The 21,975-nt window shown below is 43.3% G+C and overlaps 1 protein-coding gene and 1 long non-coding RNA gene across 2 annotated transcripts in view; one reads left to right on the top strand and one right to left on the bottom strand.

The window, feature by feature from the left end:
• The window catches only part of TBXAS1 (thromboxane A synthase 1), a 165,272-nt gene that overhangs the window by 3,941 nt on the left and 139,356 nt on the right, over positions 1–21,975 (top strand). The window contains exon 2 of the mRNA XM_082693906.1: positions 11,075–11,323. Within this exon, the coding sequence (XP_082550032.1) occupies positions 11,235–11,323 (89 nt within the window). The 5' untranslated portion in view covers positions 11,075–11,234. The remainder of the gene's footprint in view (positions 1–11,074; positions 11,324–21,975) is intronic.
• LOC309845683 overlaps positions 1–21,975 on the bottom strand; it is a 170,185-nt gene that overhangs the window by 30,053 nt on the left and 118,157 nt on the right. The gene's annotated exons all lie outside the window — the stretch shown is intronic.

The raw sequence follows: 21,975 nt of genomic DNA, 5'->3' as shown, positions 1-21,975 counted from the left end.
ATCCCTGCATCTTCCTTAACTGTAGCAGCTCTGTGCCCCAGGGGGGGAACATAAAGATAAACTGTATCCGGACCATGGGCTGGCTTGGTGAACTATATGCATTTTTAAGCCAAAATGTGACTTTAGATTTAAGGGCAGAAATATTAGGTTTCAAGCCAGAAGATGGGGGCCTGAGCCTGGCCTCCAGATTTCAGTCCTGTTACATCTCTGAGCTCCAGCCTCCTGCTCTCAGAGCCTGGGAATGAAAGGTCTTGCTTACCTACTCCTCTGGGCTGCTCTAGGCTGAAATGAAGTTCTGTGTAAATGTTCTCTGAACTTCTATGGTGCTGGATAAGCACCCATTGTCCTTTCACTCAGGGCCCTACTGGGCAGGGAGAATGTCCCCTGCGCCTCAGACCGCCCTGAGACATCAGGCTTCGGACAGGCCAGCTGGGAGCCTTCAGCAGAGAAGGCAGGCACCACTCAGACATCTGCATAGGCAGTTTTTAAACACAGAGAACATGGAGGAAATACCACAGAATTTATGGAGTGAAAGCTTTAAAAAGAAACACAAGACTTAAGTCAAAACAGTTGACTCAACTCTGGGGGAGATGTCTGCCTGGATGTAGGAAAACAAAGGGATGGACTTGGGGTGGGATGAGACAGAAGGAGCAAAGCCCTGTGGGGTGTCCCACCAGGTAGGGTAAGTGGGCACCTCGACACAGCCTGAGGGAAGGAGAATTGAAACTACCTCTGGCGGGGGGGGGGGGGGAAGCATCCACCAGCCTCTTTGGAATGCGTATCTTTGGGTGCCCCCCTCCCACTTCGAAGACTGTCGCTTGGGATGTCCTTCCCCAAGGCCATAGCGATATGTACAAGGATGTTCACGGCTGCCTCATTTGTAGTTGGGAATGATTGGAAACAATTCAAATGTCATTCGGCGAAGTCAGGCTGAATGAGTCAACACGACTGTTCTGTGGGATCTGAGGAAGCCAGTGACGTACATCTATCTCTAGGTGTGACGCAGAAGGCTATGCATGCCATAGTAAGTGAAAAAGACGAGTTGCGGGAGGGCACGAGTATGATGATCTTGTTTTTATAAAAACTAAGAATATACCTCCATTTGTATTTGCACAGAAAAGGATGTAAGAGGATATGTGCTAATTTGTTGACAGAGTTCATCTCTAGGAATTACAGAATTTTTTAAGAGAGTCCTAGAAAGTTGATTTTTTAAAAATAGATATACCATTGAAAAGAAAATATTCAGAGAGTAAAGGCCTAATGTTTAATTATAATAAGCATCTTGGCGACAGTCTGTCCTTCACTGTGGAAAACCCCCAAAATGTCTCTGCATTGCATCATAGATTTCAAAATTGTGATACATTCCTAATCATGTTACTCTCTGATAAAAAAAATCCTTGCTCTTGTTCATCTCTGATCCTTCCACTCCATCTTGGCTAATTTACTATCTGGAATCACTGAGTTTTATCTCTGCTTTGATGCTGGTGTGGAAAGGGGGGGGGTGCTGATCTCTCCCCAGCCTTCACAGCTCTCCCAAATCACAACTCACATAGGAAGGGCTCCAGAAATACCAGAGAAAGGAATGAATGAACTCAGTCACTTGGGGAGCTGGCAACCCCGCAAGGAAGTCAGACCGCTCTGAACTGGCCAATGGGATTCAGAGATGCTCTGGGAACAAGGTAGGACCCGTGCCCGGCTCAGGCTGGGGGGGTGAGCAGCGTGTTCTAGATGAAGAGCCTGAAGAGGGAGATGGGAGAACCACGTTTTATCCCTACGGGATTTTGTGCCTGTCACTTTCCCCTTCTGGGTTTTTATTCCCTCTGTAAATGAGAGTTGGGTTCCATCACATTTCTCAAAGCACGTTCCTAAGAACCACATCCGGATGTGCTCATAAATACCCCTTCACAAGAATTCTGTGGTCACAGAACGATGCCGTTCCCTGCATGCCACTCTCTGAGCTTCACAAGGCACATTAGCAAGTTCAAGTCTCTGAAAGGTGGCTCAGGAAATACGCTTACTTATCGATGCTTACACCAGCATTTTCTCATGTTTATTTCACTTTGGAATCTTAAGAAAAAAAATTTTTTTTTCCTGAGCTTCTCTCTGATAGATACACCGGCCTTAGTAATATCTGAGGTCCTTCCAGCTCTCTGAATCCACGGCCACAGTGATGTGCTGCTTCTACACCTGCTAGCTCTGCCCCCAGGCCCCATACTGTGGCTCCTGTGATTGAAAGCACCATACTTCACCGGACCCTAGATGGAGCCTAGCTCTGTTTTGTTAGGGGAGGAATACACAGATCCCTTATATTCTCAGTGTAGTCCTGATCAGATATGGACCGAGGAGATGTAGACTATGGAGAGGGGAGTGGACATCAAAAGGGCTGGGCTGGAGTGTGAGGTACATAGGTGTGGCTGTTGGTGGCACCTAAATGGGGATGAAAAACAGGTAGGCACGGCACATGGCTGGAGAGAAGGGAAGTACTGGGAAGGTACCTCGTCCTTGTGTGCTTTGCTATCCTATTTGTGGCTGTGGCTTCCCTCTTCCTCTGGATTTAAATACTATTTGTATATTGTGCCTTCCATATTTGCATATAATCTTTTGATTAGGAAAATGGGCTTTGGAGTCCTACATTCCATGTCTGAGTTTCTTTTATAAAAGGGAGTTACTACAAAGCTTTGCAGGACTGAGTGAGTTAACACATGTGAATGCTCTTAGAATAGTAACTGGCCCATAGTTGCTACTCCATAAATGGCATTGTTGTTATTCATTATTATTATTTTTGTTTTCAGCCAAGATTCTTCTCCAACTTGATAGCTCCACTCAGATGTCTCCCAGGCATTTTAGACTAAACAGGACCCAAACTGAATTCTTGATTCTTCCCACCAATATCCCATCTTCCCCATCTCAGTAACTGTCACCTCTACACATTGACCCACAGCTCGAGTCAGGAGCCTTGGAGTCAGACTTGTTTCCTCCCTCCCCTTTCCTATCATACCCCATCCACTGGGAAATTCTGTGGTCTACTACTAAATATCCCCCCCATCTTTTATTTATTTATTTTTGAGAGAGAGAGAGGCAGAGTGGCAGGCAGAGGGAGAGGTAGAAGCAGGCTTCTGGCTGAGCAGGGAGCCTGACTCAGGGCTTGATCCCAGGACCTGGGATCATGACCTGAGCCAGAGACAGATGCTTAACCTGGGTGGGGGAGCCACCCAGGTGCCCCCTAAATATCTTTCAAATTCATCTACTTCTTTTTCCTTCCATCCCTGCTCTATCCAAGCCGGCTCATCTCGGGACAAATCAATGGTCTAAGTGTCCTCCTTGCTTTTCCTCTTGCTCTTTTCCAACAAATTCTCCACGTGCGGCCAGAATGCTTTTGCCAAATATAAATACGAGCATGTTAAAACTCTAAGAGGCACATAAAATGAAACCCACGCTTCTCACTGTGGCTTTGTGCTGTCTAGCCTCTAGTGACCATCTCCACCTCTTAGGGAAGAGATGCCTCCCTGAGCTGGTCCACGCCACCGCAGAGGACTGGCCTCTTTCCAGTTCCCACCCCGGGAATTCCTTCCCACCTTAGAGCCTCTGTCTGTGTCACCCTGTTTCCCCAGAAGGCTTTGCCCATGGCTCTTCAATGGAGAAACTGAGCTTCAAGCTTTTCCTTTCCACAGAGATTTCCCCTGCAACACTCCCTCAGTGGGTCTCCCTAGTTGTTCTTAGACCTAGCCCTGTGTTCATGACCTTCACAGCACTGCTCTCAACTTGCAATTACTTATTTATTTGTCGACATGTTTATTGTCCCTCTCTCCCCCGAGGCATTTTCCCAGAGCCTGGGTCAACTTCCATTTTTCCAACACTGTCCACTTAGCCCAGAGCCTGGTCCCCCATACATATTGAACGAATGGATGAATAGCATGGTGAGTGAATGACTCACTTTCTGATACACCCTCCCCATTATTAAAAGTGTAATACGCTGACTAATTAGCAAAAAATGATTCAGTATACTTTGGTCAGATAAGCTCAGAGGCAGAACAAAGGACCCATGCCTATGAGCCTATGCACACATTTTTAGACATGGGAGAAATCCTCCAACTCAGGAAGAGAATGCAGACACAAGGCAGGATCTTTGGTCACTTCCAATGGCCAGTCACCAAGGACCCCTCGGGCCCCAGGAACCAATGAACTTTGTGAGATGATGTCCTCAGGGTGACCAGCATTTTTTCTTTTTTTTAATAAACATATAATGTATTTTTATCCCCAGGGGTACAGGTCTGTGAATCGCCAGGTTTACACACTTCACAGCACTCACCATAGCACATACCCTCCCCAATGTCCATAACCCCACCCCCTTCTCCCAAACCCCCTCCCCCCAGCAACCCTCAGTTTGTTTTGTGAGATTGAGTCACTTATGGTTTGTCTCCCTCCCGATTTCATCTTGTTTCATTTATTCTTTTCCTCCCCAACCCCCTATGTTGCATCCCCACTTCCTCATATCAGGGAAATCATATGATAGTTGACTTTCTCCGATTGACTTATTTTGCTAAGCCTAATAGCCTCTAGTTCCATCCACATCGTCGCAAATGGCAAGATTTCATTTCTTTTGATGGCTACATAGTATTCCATTGTGTATATATACCACATCTTCTTGATCCATTCATCTGTTGATGGACATCTAGGTTCTTTCCATAGTTTGGCTATTGTGGACATTGCTGCTATAAACATTCGGGTGCCCATGCCCCTTCGGATCACTACGTTTGTATCTTTAGGGTAAATACCCAGTAGTGCAATTTCTGGGTCATAGGGTAGTTCTATTTTCAACATTTTGAGGAGCCTCCCAGATGTTTTCCAGAGTGGTTGCACCAGCTTGCATTGCCACCAACAGTGTAGGAGGGTTCCTCTTTCTCCACATCCTCACCAGCGTGTCATTTCTTGACTTGTTAATTTTAGCCATTCTGACTGGTGTGAGGTGATAATCTCATTGCGGTTTTGATTTGTATTTCCCTGCTGGTGAGTGATGTGGAGCATTTTTTCATGTGTGTGTTGACCATCTGGATGTCTTCTTTGTAGAAATGTCTGTTCATGTCTTCTGCCCATTTCTTGATTGGATTATTTGTTCTTCTTTGGGTGTTGAGTTTGCTAAGTTCGTTATAGATTTTGGATACTAGCCCTTTATCTGATATGTCGTTTGCAAATATCTTCTCCCATTCTGTCAGTTGTCTTTTGGTTTTGTTAACTGTTTTCTTTGCTGTGCAAAAGCTTTTGATCTTGATGAAGTCCCAATAGTTCACTTTTGTCCTTGCTTCCCTTGCCTTTGGCGATGTTCCCAGGAAGAAGTTGCTGTGGCTGAGGTCGAAGAGGTTGCTGCCTGTGTTTTCCTCAAGAATTTTGATGGATTCCTTTCTCACATTGAGGTCCTTCATCCATTTTGAGTCAATTTTCGTGTGTGGTGTAAGGAAATGGTCCAATTTCATTTTTCTGCATGTGGCTGTCCAATTTTCCCAAAACCATTTGTTGAAGAGACTGTCTTTTTTCCATTGGACATTCTTTCCTGCTTTGTCAAAGACTAGTTGACCATAGAGTCGAGGGTCCATTTCTGGGCTCTCTATTCTGTTCCATTGATCTATTTGTTTTTGTGCCAGTACCATGCTGTCTTGATTATGACAGCTTTGTAATAGAGCTTGAAGTCCGGAATTGTGATGCCACCAACTTTGGCTTTCTTTTTCAATATTCCTTTGGCTATTCGAGGTCTTTTCTGGTTCCATATAAATTTTGGGTTATTTGTTCCATTTCTTTGATAAAAATGGATGGTATTTTGATAGGAATTGCATTAAATATATAGATTGCTTTAGGTAGCATAGTCATTTTCACAATATTTGTTCTTTCAATCCAGGAGCATGGAACATTTTTCCATTTCTTTGTGTCTTCCTCAATTTCTTTAATGAGTACTTTATAGTCTTCTGAGTATAGATTCTTAGCCTCTTTGGTTAGGTTTATTCCTAGGTATCTTACGGTTTGGGTTGCAATTATAAATGGGATTGACTCCTTAATTTCTCTTTCTTCTATCTTGTTGTTGGTGTAGAGAAATGCAACTGATTTCTGTGCATTGATTTTATATCCTGACACTTTACTGAATTCCTGTGTAAGTTCTAGCAGTTTTGGAGGGGTGTCTTTTGGGTTTTCCACATATAGTATCATATCATCTGCGAAGAGTGAGAGTTTGACTTCTTCTTTGCCGATTTGGATGCCTTTAATTTCCTTTTGTTGTCTGATTGCTGAGGCTAGGACTTCTAGTATTATGTTGAATAGCAGTGGTGATAATGGATATCCCTGCCGTGTTCCTGACCTTAGTGGAAAAGTTTTCAGTTTTTCTCCATTGAGAATGATATTTGCGGTGGGTTTTTCATAGATGGCTTTGATGATATTGAGGTATGTGCCCTCTATCCCTACACTTTGAAGAGTTTTGATCAGGAAGGGATGCTGTACTTTGTCAAATGCTTTTTCAGCATCTATTGAGAGTATCATATGGTTCTTGTTCTTTCTTTTATTAATGTATTGTATCACATTGATTTATTTGTGGATGTTGAACCATCCTTGCAGCCCTGGAAAAAATCCCAGTTGGTCGTGGTGAATAATCCGTTTAATGTACTGTTGAATCCTATTGGCTAGTATTTTGGTGAGAATTTTCCCATCTGTGTTCATCAAGGATATTGGTCTGTAGTTCTCTTTCTTGGTGGGATCCTTGTCTGGTTTTGGGATTAGGGGATGCTGGCTTCATAAAATGAGTTTGAGGGGGTATAGCTCAGTGGAAGAGCATTTGACTGCATAAAATGAGTTTGGAAGTTTTCATTCCATTTCTATTTTTTGGAACAGTTTCAGGAGAATAGGAATTAGTTCTTCTTTAAATGTTTGGTAGAATTCCCCCGGGAAGCCATCTGGCCCTGGGCTTTTGTTTGTTTGGAGATTTTTGATGACTGTTTCAATCTCCTTACTGGTTATGGGTCTGTTCAGGCTTTCTATTTCTTCCTGGTTCAGTTGTGGTAGTTTATATGTCTCTAGAAATGCATCCATTTCTTCGAAGATTGTCAAATTTGTTTGTGTATAGTTGCTCATAGTATGTTCTTATAATTGTTTGTATTTCTTTGGTGTTAGTTGTGATCTCTCCTCTTTCATTCATGATTTGATTTATTTGGGTCCGATCTCTTCTTTTTGATAGTCTGGCCAGGGGTTTATCAATCTTATTAATTCTTTCAAAGAACCAGCTCCTAGTTTCATTGATTTGCTCTATTATTATTATTATTTTTTTTTTTTTTGGTTTCTATTTCATTGATTTCTGCTCTGATCTTTATTATTTCTCTTCTCCTGCTGGGTTTAGGGTTTCTTTCTTGTTCTTTCTCCAGCTCCTTTAGGTGTAGGGTTAGGTTGTGTACTTGAGACCTTTCTTGTTTCTTGAAAAAGGCTTGTACCACTATATATTTTCCTCTCAGGACTGCCTTTGTTGTGTCCCACACATTTTGAACCGTTGTGTTTTCATTATCATTTGTTTCCATGAAGTTTTTTCAATTCTTCTTTAATTTCCTGGTTGACCCATTCATTCTTTAGAAGGATGCTGTTTAGTCTCCATGTATTTGGGTTCTTTCCAAACTTCCTCTTGTGATTGAGTTCTAGCTGCAGAGCATTGTGGTCTGAAAATATGCAGGGAATGATCCCAATCTTTTGATACTGGTTGAGACCTGATTTAGGACCCAGGATGTGATCTATTCTGGAGAATGTTCCATGTGCACCAGAGAAGAATGTGTATTCTGTTGCTTTGGAATGAAATGTTCTGAATATATTTGTGATGTCCATCTGGTCCAGTGTGTCATTTAAGGCCTTTATTTCCTTGTTGATCTTTTGCTTGGATGATCTGTCCATTTCAGTGAAGGGAGTGTTAAAGTCCCCTACTATTATTGTATTATTGTTGATGTGTTTCTTTGATTTTGTTATTAATTGGTTTATACAGTTGGCTGCTCCCACGTTAGGGGCATATATATTTAAAATTGTTAGATCTTCTTGTTGGACAGATCCTTTGAGTATGATATAGTGTCCTTTCTAATCTCTTATTATAGTCTTTAGCTTAAAATCTAATTAATCTGATCTAAGGATTGCCACCCCTGCTTTCTTCTGATGTCCATAAGCATGGCAAATTGTTTTCTACCCCCTCACTTTAAATCTGGAGGTGTCTTCGGGTCTGAAATGAGTTTTTTGTAGGCACCATATAGATGGGTTTTGTTTTTTTATCCATTCTGATACCCTGTGTCTTTTGATTGGGGCATTTAGCCCATTAACATTCAGTGTAACTATTGAGAGATATGAATTTAGTGCCATTGTATTGCCTGTAAGGTGACTGTTACTGTATATTGTCTCTGTTCCTTTCTGATCTACTACTTTTAGGCTCTCTCTTTGCTTAGAGGCCCCTTTCAATATTTTCTGTAGAGCTGGTTTGGTGTTTGCAAATTCTTTCAGTTTTTGTTTGTCCGGAAGCTTTTAATCTCTCCTTCTATTTTCAATGATAGCCTAGCTGGATATAGTATTCTTGGCTGCATGTTTTTCTCGTTTAGTGCTCTGAATATATCATGCCAGCTCTTTCTGGCCTGCCAGGTCTCTGTGGATAAGTCTGCCCTCAATCTAATATTTTTACCATTGTATGTTACAGACTTCTTTTCCTAGGCTGCTTTCAGGATTTTTCTTTTTAAATATTTTATTTATTTGACAGAGAGAGATCACAAGTAGGTAGAGAGGCAAGGCAGAGAGAGAGGAGGAAGCAGGCTCCCCACAGAGCAGAGAGCCCGATGTGGGGCTCGATCCTAGGACCCTGGGATCATGACCTGAGCCGAAGGCAGAGGCTTTAACCCACTGAGCCACCCAGGCGCCCCATGCTTTCAGGATTTTCTCTTTGTCACTAAGACTTGTAAATTTTACTATTAGGTGACAGGGTGTGGACCTATTCTTGTTGATTTTGAGGGGGGTTCTATGCGCCTCCTAGATTTTGATACTTGTTCCCTTTGCCATATTAGGGAAATTCTTTCCAATAATTCTCTCCAATATACCTTCTGCTCCCCTCTCTCTTTCTTCTTCTTCTGGAATCCCAATTATTCTAATGTTGTTTCATCTTATGGTGTCACTTATCTCTTGAAGTCTCCCCTCGTGGTCCAGTAGCTGTTTGTCCCTCTTTTGCTCAGCTTCTTTATTCTCTGTCATTTGGTCTTCTATATCACTAATTCTTTCTTCTGCCTCATTTATCCTAGCAGTGAGAGCCTCCATTTTTGATTGACCTCATTAATAGCTTTTTAAATTTCAACTTGGTTAGATTTATTTCTTTTATTTCTCTAGAAAGGGCTTTTATATCTCCTGAAGGGTTTCTCTAATATCTTCCATGCCTTTTTCAAGCCCAGCTAGAACCATGAGGATTGTCATTCTGAACTCTGTATCTGACATATTACCAATGTCTGTATTGATTAGGTCCTTAGCCTTCGGTACTGCCTCTTGTTCTTTTTTTTGTGGTGAATTTTTCCGCCTTGTCATTTTGTCCAGATAAGAGTATATGAAGGAGCAAATAAAATACTAAAAGGGTAGCAAAGACCCCAGGAAAATACGCTTTAACCAAACCAGAAGAGAGACCAAATTGGTCGGGGGGAGAAAGGGGATAAAAAGAAGTTCAGGAAAAAAGAAACAATTAAAAAAAGAAAACGAATAAGAAAAAAAACAAAAAGGAAAAATATATATATATTAGATAAACTAGTTAAAAAACGTTAAAAAGGGTAAAAGTTAAAAAAATTCAGCAGCAGAAGAAAAAAAATAAAAAAAAAACCAACAACAAATTAAATTAACTGCAAGACTAATAAATCATGGGGAGAAAGCCATGAGTTCAGTGCTTTGCTTTCTCCTCCTCTGGAATTCCTCTGCTCTCCTTGGTATTGAACCTGCACTCCTTAGTAGGTGAACTTGGTCTTGGCTGGATTTCTTGTTGATCTTCTGGGGGAGGGGCCTGGTGTAGTGATTCTCAAGCGTCTTTGCCCCAGGCGGAATTGCACCGCCTTTACCAGGGGCCGGGCTGAGTAATCCGCTCGGGTTTGCCTCTGGGAGCTTTTGTTCCCTGAGTAGAGTTCTGGAGGATGGGAATGAAAATGGCGGCCTCCCAGTCTCCGGCCAGGAGGAGCCGAGAGCCCAGGGCCCCACTCCTCAGTGCGCCCTCAGAGAACAGCGCCCAATAACTCCCGTCTCCCTGACCTCCGGCCGCGCTCTGAGCTCACTGAGCCTGCGACCGGTTCAAGGTAACCCCGAGCTGAAAGCTCACTCCTCGGCTCTGTCTCTGTAGCCGGCTTCCCCACTCTAATACCTGTAAGCTCTGCGACACTCAGACACCCCCCATCCTTCTGTGACCCCGCGTGGGCTTCACCCCGGTTTAGCCTCTGGAGCGATGTCCCTCAGCGGAACAGACTTTTAAAAGTCCTGATTTTGGGCGCCGTTGCTCCGCCGCTTGCCGGGAGCCGGCCCCTCCCCCTGGGGTCACATCTTCCTGTCACTTTGGATTCACTTCTCCGCCAGTCCTACCTTTCAGAAAATGGTTGATTTTCTGTTTCTAGAATTGCTGTTCTTCTTCTCTTCGACCTCCCGTTGGATTTGTAGGTGTTTGCAATGTTTAGATAAGCTATCTAGCTGATCTCCTACCTGATGCATCCTCAGCCTGCTACTTCTCCGCCATCTTGACTCCTCACCAGCACTTTCAATCAGGCTGATATTTGATTCCATTTTTTTTTTCTGGGACATTCAGAGTCTCCAGACCCCATATCTTCACTGAATTATGAGTTAATTTTTTGGAAGGGGAGTCTTTCTCCATAGACTGCTGCTCAGAGTAGAAATCTATGGTTGCAACCATTTAGCGTCTCAACAAACATGGGACCAGTCCTGCTGCTACTTCCCTGGGAAGTTAACATAAATGTTTATTGACAGTGCTGTCCTCCAGAAAATAGTTGCTGATTCATTGCCTTACACTGAAACTCTGTGTTTTCTCCTTCTCTTCCTTCCTCTTTATAAGGAGACACTCTGACTGAGAGCGCATTTTGGGGACCCACTTGATGTGATGTGGTCTTGGTTGCCTGATCCTTCTTCCACCTGTGGATCGTGGTCCCTGTGACAGCAGGGGGTCAGCCTCCCTCTTTCCTCCGGAAGATCACTCTTCTAGGAACTCAGCAACAATGGAAGTCTTGGGGTTTCTCGGACTAGAAGTGAATGGCCCCATGGTGGCAGCGGCCCTCTCAGCAGTCCTCTTGGCCCTCCTGAAGTGGTAAGTCACCCTGCAAGTTCCCACGACCGACCGTGACATTGTCAGCATCAGCCGCCCTGGAGCCTCGCTAGAGCCAGGGCGGGGGATGTGGGAGTGTTTTTCTTCTCTCCTAATCTAGAGGGAGTTGAGTATTAACACAGCTTCAGAATTAAAAGCAAACAGCCAGGTTAATCTTTTGCTAAAATGCATGAGATCGAGGTGTCAGGAAAGGCTGGTGATTCAGTGACTGAGAACGCTACACATAATTAAGTTTGAAAGATGGAAAAAGAAACAAATTGGAAAGGTTTGGGGGGAAGCATTTCCTCGTGTGCGTCATATCTTCTCCCCTTGCTTTTCTGAGATCTGCTCCCCATGATGGGGATACTGTGGATTCAGCCTCTTGGTTCATGGGACATTAAAAACGGGAGGGACGTAGGAACTGTCTGGCATAGTGGGCCACTTTGCAGGAGGACACGGGCAGGGATTTCTGTGGGTTTAAGGACAAAGTGGTGGAACTAATTTTCTAGTTTTCTGCTATTTGGTAGAAGGGAATGGATTCTGGTGATTGGAAGTACATGAGACCCTAAAAGGATCTCGGATTTGAACTGAGAGTAGCTTCCTGTTACCTGGTTAATTCCATAGGCAGCTTTCAAAGTCCAGCTCTGCCGAAGACCTATGCCTGTCAAGGGAAAGGCGCACAATATGGGCCCATTTATGCATATGCACCCTGCTGGTTTAACTTACTACAGTCACCCACTCGATCCAAAGCACCTGGATTTACGTGGCTCCGGTTTTTGAGGAGAAAGTGGAAAAATTAATGGAGAACTTGAGTTTGAGCAGAATTTCAATTTATGTTTCCGGTGGTAATAAAGCCTCCCCTAGATTAATAACTGGGAAAGCACTTTGAAAAGCATCAAGCATTATGCAAATGCAAGGTATTATTCTTTTGGAATTTGCATAGCTGAAAATGGAATTCACGTTTGATGTTCTGTGATGATGAAATGACTTCCTGGAAATTGGCTCTGAAACTCAGCTTCAGTCCCAGTGCTGTTTTTGCTTTTTAACTGGTTTAATTATCTTTTGAACTTTTCTCAGTGCAGCTTATCTTGCCTTGAAACCAGCCACATGCAAAACCAGGAGCAACGAGTTGCTCCTCCTACCCCCCACCACCCCACTCATCCATCTCAAAGTATTCCTGTGCTCAGGGATGCCTATACCTCAGTCTGGACACATTGTAGGTGCTTAGGAGATGGCAGCCACCATCATGTATGCTAAAGCAGAGGAAGAGAAGTCTTTAGTGCTTCAGGTACATATATATATTTTTAAAAGATTTTATTTATTTATCTGACAGACAGAGATCACATGTAGGCAGAGATGCAGCAGGCAGAGAGAAAGGAAGGGAAGCAGGCTCCCCGCTGAGCAGAGAGCCTGACACGGGGCTCCATCCCAGGACCCTGAGATCATGACCTAAGTCAAAGGCAGAGGCTTTAACCCACTGAGCCACCCAGGCGCCCCTCAGTATATTTTAAATTTCTTCTTCATAGGATTATGAATCTATTTTCCCATCAATAGCTATGCTCTGACTGTGGTTCTCAAAGTATGTCCCGTCTGAATCCTCCAGGCCGTTTCACAGCATTAATGTTGGTATTAGACACTTTTCTACACGTTTCTGTCTCTGTTGTGTGTGTTTTTTTCACCCCCTCAGCTCCCGGCTCAGTGCCTGACTTATAGTATGGCCTCGATTAATGTTTGATGAACGAATGAATGAACTGCATACGTTAGTGTCCTTCTGGTCATGGAAAGGGGCATGTGTCCTGACTGATAAGCTGCTGTAACTGGATGGGTATCATTCTTGTAGATCAGGAAGTCGCGGACAATAACACCGCACCATTCAGCAAGGCAGCTGTGCGATCCACTCCTGGGGCCATATTAATAACCTCGAGCAAAGTCACAGATTAGATAAAAGCATGAAGCAGCCATGGTAAACAGGAAGTGAAAGCTGACTTCAATTTGTTATCTTAAAAATATTTGTTGATCTGTTAATGTATGCCAGGCCTGGAGTAGAGGCTTTCTGGTACAAGGTCAGGAAACAGGGGGTCGGGATCGGATGCCCGAGGCAGGGGGAGACATGGAGGCTCTGGGGTAAGCATGGTGTCTGGAGGGAATCACGCTGAAGGAGAGCAGGCAGCAGAAGACCGTGGCTGCAGTCGTGACTCTAGAGCTCCAGGGTCTATCCCTTGATCCAGCTCAAGGTGACCATTCTTGGGCTCTCAAGCCTCCTCTTCCAGGCAAGGCTATAGGGATCCTCTTAGCAACTGACGCCGGCTTGAATGAGGTGGGATCTCTCCTCCTGCTTCCTTCTCCTGAGGGGTACTTGTGGAAAGAGAGCAGTGCTCAGGGAAAGCTGGAGGTAGACAGATCCCCATAGCCATCTTGCTCCCAAGAAGACACTGGAGGATGGCTCATCTTGATCATTCAAACTCCTTTGTCTTTCCTTTGAGAATCATCTTTGCCATTGGGTCATATAAGAGTGTCAGGGAGAGCCTAAACTCTGAGAAAGTAGAATTAGGAGGTTTGCGTCTTGCCTTGCGCATTGGCCTGTGAGTTCCTGCCAGGGAGGGGTGAGGTCTCATGGCTCACTGCAGTTCCAGAAATCTCTATCCATGGCACATATGTCCTTCTAGCATTTGGTTTAATGGCAGTAAAGGTAAGAAGTACACATTCATGAGCCCAGCACCCAGGACTTAGGGTTTGGCTCTTGCCTCTTCAGTGGCTTCCTCTCCCCCATAACCTGTTCTGAAAGTGGTCGTGTTGCTGCCTGTGTCCTTCCGTGCTTGGAATTCCCTTCCTCTTCTCTTTCCTTCAGTGCTCAGGTCAGGGGCATCTCCTCAGGGGAGCTCTTCCTCTTTGTCCAGAGCACTTAGGAGTCCCCACTCAGTGCTGCTTTTACCACATCTCCCATCACACTCCCCCCATACCCCGGTGCCCAGCCTGTGGCACTGGTGCATTGCAAATGCTAGCTGACGGCTAATTCCAGCCTCTGATCTCTGTTGGTGTTTTTCTTGCTGGTTCTTCTCTTAGCCTTCCCAGATCACTACAGATCTTAACAGTTGTGCCCACACGAGTCACCCCTTTTCCTGAAAGCCTGTTGTGTTTTCAGTTTGTACCAACTCAGTGACTCCTTTTTAAATTGTTGCTGTAGGCCCAGACGCACTGTCAAACAGAGACCATGAGGTCTACTAATAAAGACTTCTTAATCATGAAGTGCATATGTGAATTTGAAAGAAGAAAGCAAAAGAGTCAATTTCATTCAAAAAGAGACCATTATAAAACAGGCACAGTATATTTCTATAGTTTTCCTCAAAGTGCATTTGACACAATTTTCAACAACACGTATTTAAATCAACAGTTGATGGGGTATCAGGAGATCAAGGCTGCCCCACTGGGGCTGGAGCTGGAGCTGGAGCGGACATGTAGAATATATTAGCCAGAAGTACATGAAACACACACAAAGGTGATTAGCTCACATGACAAGATATTTTCAAAGCTCATTTTTTTTCTGGGTAAAATTGTTTGAAAGTTTTACTTCTGGAAAAGATTTAATGTATAAGAAGTAAGTTGTATGAACTGAATATTGCTAGAGACAACTTTAACTTCTAGTGTATTTAAACTTTCAAGCACACCTAATACTTGGCAGCTGAATTCCCGAAGGCAAAGATTGCTTTATTCTTTAAAAGAGCATAAGGAAGTGGCCCAAATATTAACACCGGTTTTTCTTCCTTGGTGGGATTATGAGTGATTTCTATTTCTTTTTTTAGTCTTTTGACAGCTTCCATATTTCTTTCATGCATATGAGTTACTGAGCAAAAAATAAAAAATAAAAAAAAAGAGAGAAACTTTACTAAAAAGAAGAGGAAATTGCTCTTCTCCAGTAGTGAAGAGGAAACCAGTTTTATGCTTTGGGCGTGGAAGTCTTCAGGATGATAATCTCATTATTTCTACCAATAGAGTAGAATGTACAAGGGGAATTTGGAGTGATGGGAGAGCTTCTTGGCTAATTAGGCAGTGCAAAAAGTAAACTGTAATGGTTCCATTACAGCTAAACAGTCGAAGAAGGTAAATGTAGGAATACACTGGAAGGTGAGAAGGGCTGTCTTGGAAAGAGGCAAAGGCTTTTAATGCCAGGCTGCATTTAAAGCTCAGGAGCCCAAGACTCAGAAGGTATGAATCAACTGGTTGTTAAAACAGGAATCAGGCTGCTTTAGGGTTCTGATCAAGGCTCATTCTAAGACCAGGTTAAGGTAAAATGTTACTGGTGATAATTTTTTAAAAATAATTTATTTATTTATTTGACAGAGATCACAAGTAGGCAGAGAGGCAGGCAGAGAGAGAGAATGGAGGAAGCAGGCTTCCCGCTGAGCAGAGAACCTGATGTGGGGCTTGATCCCAGGACTTCGGGATCATGACCCAAGCCAAAGGCAGAGGCCTTAACCCACTGAGCCACCCAGGTGCCCTGTTACTGGTGATTGTTAAGACTTACAACTATAATGAAAATCACTGGACCAGATACCATGGTATCTCTTGGTCCAAGAGAGCTTGCTTTACATACGGGAAGACTAGATTCTAATTCTAAGCCCAGACTCTATCCAGTAGTCTAGATAATCTAATCCTAGACCATATTCAGAAGAAACCATATCTCCCTGGGAGGCAAGGAAGACTTAATATCCACCAATCACTTGACATAAAACATTGCACTAACAGAATGGAGCAAAAAAAAAAAAAAAATCCCATATAATCATCCCAATAGATGCAGAAAAAGCATTTGATAAAATTCAACTTCCTTTTCTGTTAAAGATTTTCAATGGATTAGCTATAAAAGGAATATACCTCAGTATGATAAAGACTGTATATGACAAGCCCACAGCTAACTTTATACTTGACAGTGAAAAGATGAAAACCTTTCTCTAGGATCAGAATAAGACAAGGATGCCCACTCTCACCATTCCTATTCATTATAAAGCCAGAAGTGTTAGCCAGAGCAATTAGGCAAGAAAAAGAAATAATAGGCATCCTAAGAGGAAAGAAAAATGTAAAACTGTTTGTTCATAGATGACATGATCTTATGTATAGAAAATGCTAAAGACTACGTCAAAAAGCTATTAGAGTTAATAAATGCATTCTGTACAGTTGCAGGATACAAAATGAAACATACAAAAATCAGCTGCATTGCTTTATACTGGCAACAAACTATATGAAAAGAGATTTAAAGAAAACAATCCCAGTTACAATAGCATCAAAAATAGTAAAATACTTAGGAATAAATTTATCCATCCAGGTAAAAGATCTGTACACTGAAAATTATGACATTGATGAAAGAAACTGAAAAAGATACAAATAAAAGGGAAGAGACCCAGTGATCATGGGTTAAAAGAATTAATATTGTTAAAATGTCCCTACAACCCAGAGTAATCTATAGATTGAATGTAATCCTATCAAAATTCCAATAGCATTTTCCATAGAAATAGGAAAAAAAATCCTGACATTTTTATGCCACAAAAGCAATCTTGAGAAAGAAAAACAGAGCTAGAAGCATCACCCTTCTGGATTTCAAACTATATGACAAAGCTGTAGGGTCAAAATGGTATGTTCTGCATAAAAACAGACATATAGACCAACGGAATAGAAGAAAACATGCAGAAATAAACTCATGCTTATATGCTCAATTAATTTTTGACAAAGGAGCCAAAAACACACAATGGAAAATGAATAGTGTCTTCAATAAACGATGTTGGGGAAACTAGATAAGAACATGCAATAGAATGAAACTGGACCCTTATCTTATACCACAGCAAAAAATAGCTCAACGTGGATTAATGACTTAAATGTAAGACCCGACACTGTAACATTCCTAAAAGAAAACAGAGGGTATAGCCTTTTGATAGTGGTCTTGACAACGATTTTTTTTTTATATGACACTAAAGGCACAAGCAACAAAAGCAAAAATAAACAAGTGAGACCACATCAAGCTAGAAAGCTTCCACACAACAAGGAGAACACTTAGTAAAGTGAAAAGACAACCTACAGAATGGGTGAAAATATTTGCAAACCGTATATTTGAACAGGGGTTAATATCCAACATATATAAGGAACTCACACAACTTAATAGCAACAAAACAACCCGATCAAAAAATGGGCAAAGGGACACAACAGATGTCTTTTTCAAAGAAGACATACTAATGGTTAACAGGTATAGGAAAAAGTGATCAACATTACTAATTGCCACAGAAATGGCAAATCCAAGCCAAGAGTAGTCACCTCAACACTTGTTAGAATGACCATCATGTAGAAGACAAAAGATAACAAGAGTTGGCGAGCACGTGGAGAAAAGGGAACTTTCAGGCACTGTTGGTGGAACACAGATTGGTGCAGCCACTATGGAAATAGGGAAGTCCCTCAAAAAATTAAAAACAGGGCCACCACGTGATCCAGCACTCCCACTGCTGAGTACATATCCAAAGGAAATGAAATCAGCATCTTGAAGGGATATCTGCACTCACAAGTTTGTTGCAGCGTTATTCACAATAGCCAAAAGATGGAAGCAACTTTAAGTGTTATTGACCCATGGATGGATAAATTGTGAACCAAATGGACAAGCTATATTATTCAGCTTTAAAAAAGAGGGAAACCCACCATTTGTAACAATGTGGATGAGCTTGGAGGGTATTATGTTACATGAAATAAGCCAGACACAGAAAGACAAATATGGCATGATCTCACATAGATGTGGAATCAAAAAGTTGACTCATGTAAGTCGCGAGTAGAATGGTGGTTGCCTGGGGCTGGAGGGTAGGGGGGATGGGGAGATGTTGGTCAGAGAGTACAAACCTTCAGTTATAGGGTGAACAAGCTCTAGAGACCTAATGTACAGCTGGGTAACTGCTGTTAGTAATAATGTCGAATACGTGAAATTTCCTAAGAGGTTAATCTTAAGTGTTCTCACCACACACACACACACACACACAAATGGTAACTATGTGAGGTGATAGAAGAGTTAGTTAGCTTTATTGTGGTAATCATTATACAGGTATACCTATTTCAAACACCAAGTTGTATACCTTAAATATATATAACTTTCATTTGTCAATCTTACATCAATATGCTTAAAAAAAAACAACAGATACCATTGGGCTGGTTTCAAGGTGAGAAACCTCGAATTTGTCAGAGCAAGGAAGCCACGTAGTATTATCAGAAGGAGAGAAAAAGAGGTATGATCAGAGGGAGGGAGAGAGAGGTGTCTAGCTGCAGAATAAGGGTATTTGAAGATCAGTTTGGCTACCATTTTCCAAGTTCTGTTCCTAAAAATGTTTGGGGAATGAAGTAGGCAGTAACCTTCTTGGAGATTCATAGCCTATCAAAGGTCCCAAAAGTTCTGCAGTCAAGAAATGTTTAACTTCACTTAACCCAGTTTTCCTAAGTTTATTGGATTAAGAAATGCTATGTATGGCTATGGTGAAGGGCGATCTTGACCAGCTAAGATATTCCCTTGCAAAGAGCAATCAGATGTGTTGGTGCTGGTCAGGCAGCTGCGTAGCCCGGTGGAAACGGGGAGTAAAATATATGTGGAAGATCCCTCTACAAGCTTCGAGGCTCCAGGGTTGATGATGTTTACTTCTGGCCATAGAGGGTATGGAGTCTAGAGGGTAAAGGAGCACCAGTGTGCAGGCTGGCTCTGATTCAACCTTGAAGTGAACGGAAAAACACAGTCCTCCGACGGTGGCAGGAATGCTGCTCCGGGGGGTGGGGAACATCCCTCCTCATCTGCTGGGAATGCCACCAAAGCACTTCCTGCATGGTGTGGGTGCTTGGCCCCCGTGAGCACTGAATGCCTTCTGGATCTGGACTCTATGCAGGGGCCAGTCTGTACAGGACCAGCCATAGCTGGTGAAAAGCGAGTCAGATAAACACAAGTGGTCCACTAGGAACTGCTTGCTCTTCTTCCCGGACACCCTACTCATCCTCAGCAGTGGTTCCGGGGGAGAGGGTCCCAGGAGCCGGGAAACACTCTGACAAAGCAGCTTTTCAGGGCCTCATTATGGCTTCGTGCACGACTCTCTTTTGCCTTCCAGCCCTCGCTCCTCAGACTTTATGGGTCGCCAGCCTGTCTGGGGTGGCTATGGGATGCAGAAGGGTCTGGGGCTGGGACTGGAAAGAGAAGGAAGAATTGACGTGGCAGAGGAGAGAAGGGAGAAATTTCGGGTGAGGAAGTGTCACGGTTTCAGGGTTTGTACCATTTGGTGGAACAAAACATTAACGGTGTGAATAATGGACACATTTTAGAAATACATTTTAAAGGCCATGGATAATTTGCAGTGCCCCAGAACATCTAGAGAAGGATGCATGCTATTTCCCTTTTTGGTTTTTTGTGCTTTTTGTTTAGGATATGATGGGTCCTTTGGTTTAATAACTCAGTGATGGGCTTGGGATATAAAATTGAACCTGCTTAAGAAAACTAGGTCTGTGCTTCCTTGAGGACCATTTTCACAGAATATGATTTTTTTTATTTTCTCTCTTTTAAATAGTTATACACAATATCCCTAGCCTTCCCCTCACTTTATTGATTTTCCAGAACGAGAGTACGAGGCGTGACTATAAAGTAACGTGACTGATTATTTTAGCATACACACCAGAACTTATACAGCCAAATGAATTTTATGACCTTCAAAGGCTTTTTCCTGATAGGCTGAACGTTTACTGCAGATATGCCGCTATCAGAAATCACATTCTTAGCACTTTTCTTTAGGAATGGCCCTTGGTGTCTGGAGGCAGTCTCTCGACAACCTCAAGGCAACCAGCTGTCATCTTTTTGAGAATGGATTGATTTTTTAAAAAAACAGTCCAAATTTTGGCAAATAGGTGATTAGACTGGGAAACATTATTTTTGGCTCAAAATAAAATGTGATTATAAAACAATAAGGCTTCTTGTTGTTCACTCAAGAGGAAGCCGGGGGTTTCTGGGGAGGGGCCCCTCTCATGGGTCATATGCATTGTTCTTAGCTTTTTTGGTTTGTTTTGTTGTGAAGAAAACAACACCAATAATCTTAATACTTGAGGTCATACTTCTCTTATCTCGCGAGAGTTCAGGCTTCTCATAGCATCTACTCTTTGGGCAGGGATAAAAGCAGAATCTCATTCGTTCTATAGACAAGGCAAATAATCGCATTTATGCTGGCGCCTTACTGTGATTCTTGAGTATATGCTTGGTGCTGCTTTCCCTGGGAGAACCGTGGCTCTTCCAGAAATAAAGTAACTGAACGACCCCTTCCCTCCACCTAGGCTGTCACTTGCCACTGGGGTAAGTGCCCTCTCTTTAGGAACCTGAGCAGCACGGCAGGGATTTCTACGTATAACATATTTCTACGTATAATGTATCTCTGAACAGAAAGTTCAGAGTTCAAAGTTCTGGGGATGGAACTTTGGCGAGAGAAGGAGCAGTCAGGGCTGCTCCGCATTGGTGCTTCCGTTATGAAGAGCCACCTCATTCCTGGTTTGCCAAAATATGTGATGTTGCATAGCTTCTCTGGGAACAGGCAGGGGTGGGGTGTGGACTGGGTGGGGAGATCCCAGAGCCCTGGGCTCTCGGTTGTCTTCGGTCCCCTGGCAGAGTCCGGCATGGGGCCACGCTGCCGGGCCACCCTCCACTTCCATATGTCCTTACAAAGGTGTGTCTTGGTTTTCACCACAGCAGAAGAAATTCCTGAACATGGTCCCAGAAGGGGGATGGCCCTTTCTTTGCTCAAAGATGTCTGGAAAAAAAGGGTCAGAGATGGCCTGAAAGCAAAGCCAACCTTGATGAATAGTGGCTTCAACCAAAACCGTTTTCTGAGCACCACACACGGACACCCTAGGGACAGCCAGCCCTGTGCACCAAAACCAGCCTCAGCCCCCACATGTCAGCTAAAGGTGCTCTCAGATCCTCCTCCACATCTCCCCACTACCTGCACACAATACGCCCCTTCTTCTCCCTACTCTTGCTCCCTCATCACAGTCCCTGCTGTGTGAATGTCCTCCTCTCTCTGTGGACACCCCAGTTAGCCTTTCAGACCTTGCCCAAAGCCACTCTTTTTGAAGGTGACCTTAACCAGCCAGGCCTCAGGAGCCCGGCCCACCTCGAACTTCCCTAGAGCCCCGCTGTGTCTATGGCCATCTCGGTACTTACTGTATTATCTTATTGTGTGTTCATGTGTCCTGTCTTAGCCTGACTCCAACCCCCAGCACAGGGCTGAACTTGAGCCAGTGAGCGCCTTGTGCATAGTAGCTGCTCAATAAACGTTAATGATCATCCCCATCCCTCAGGTCACTGAGATGCACGTGTGGGCCTGTGAGCACCGGGGATGGCAGGATCAGTCTCCCTCCGACTCACTTGCACGCTAGGGGCCCTGTGTTCCCAACACCTAGCAGAATGCCTTGCACGTGGCTTGCTGAAAGTAAATAAATGATTTCTAAGTTCACACACTCATTGAATGCTGAAGGTTTTCAAGGCTGTGTGCTGCTTCTCCCTCACTGATGTGCAGTGGATCACATTCTCAGGAATGCAGACAGATAAACTGTCACATGAGAAATTAAAAAGCAGGGCTCGGATGCAAAAAGGAAAGGATGGGACAGACAGCAGGACA

The sequence above is a fragment of the Mustela nivalis genome, assembly GCF_964662115.1.
Source record: "Mustela nivalis genome assembly, chromosome: 12".
Classification (NCBI taxonomy): domain Eukaryota; kingdom Metazoa; phylum Chordata; class Mammalia; order Carnivora; family Mustelidae; genus Mustela; species Mustela nivalis.
Note: the sequence above shows the minus strand (reverse complement) of the source record. Positions and strands in the feature narration are given on the sequence as shown.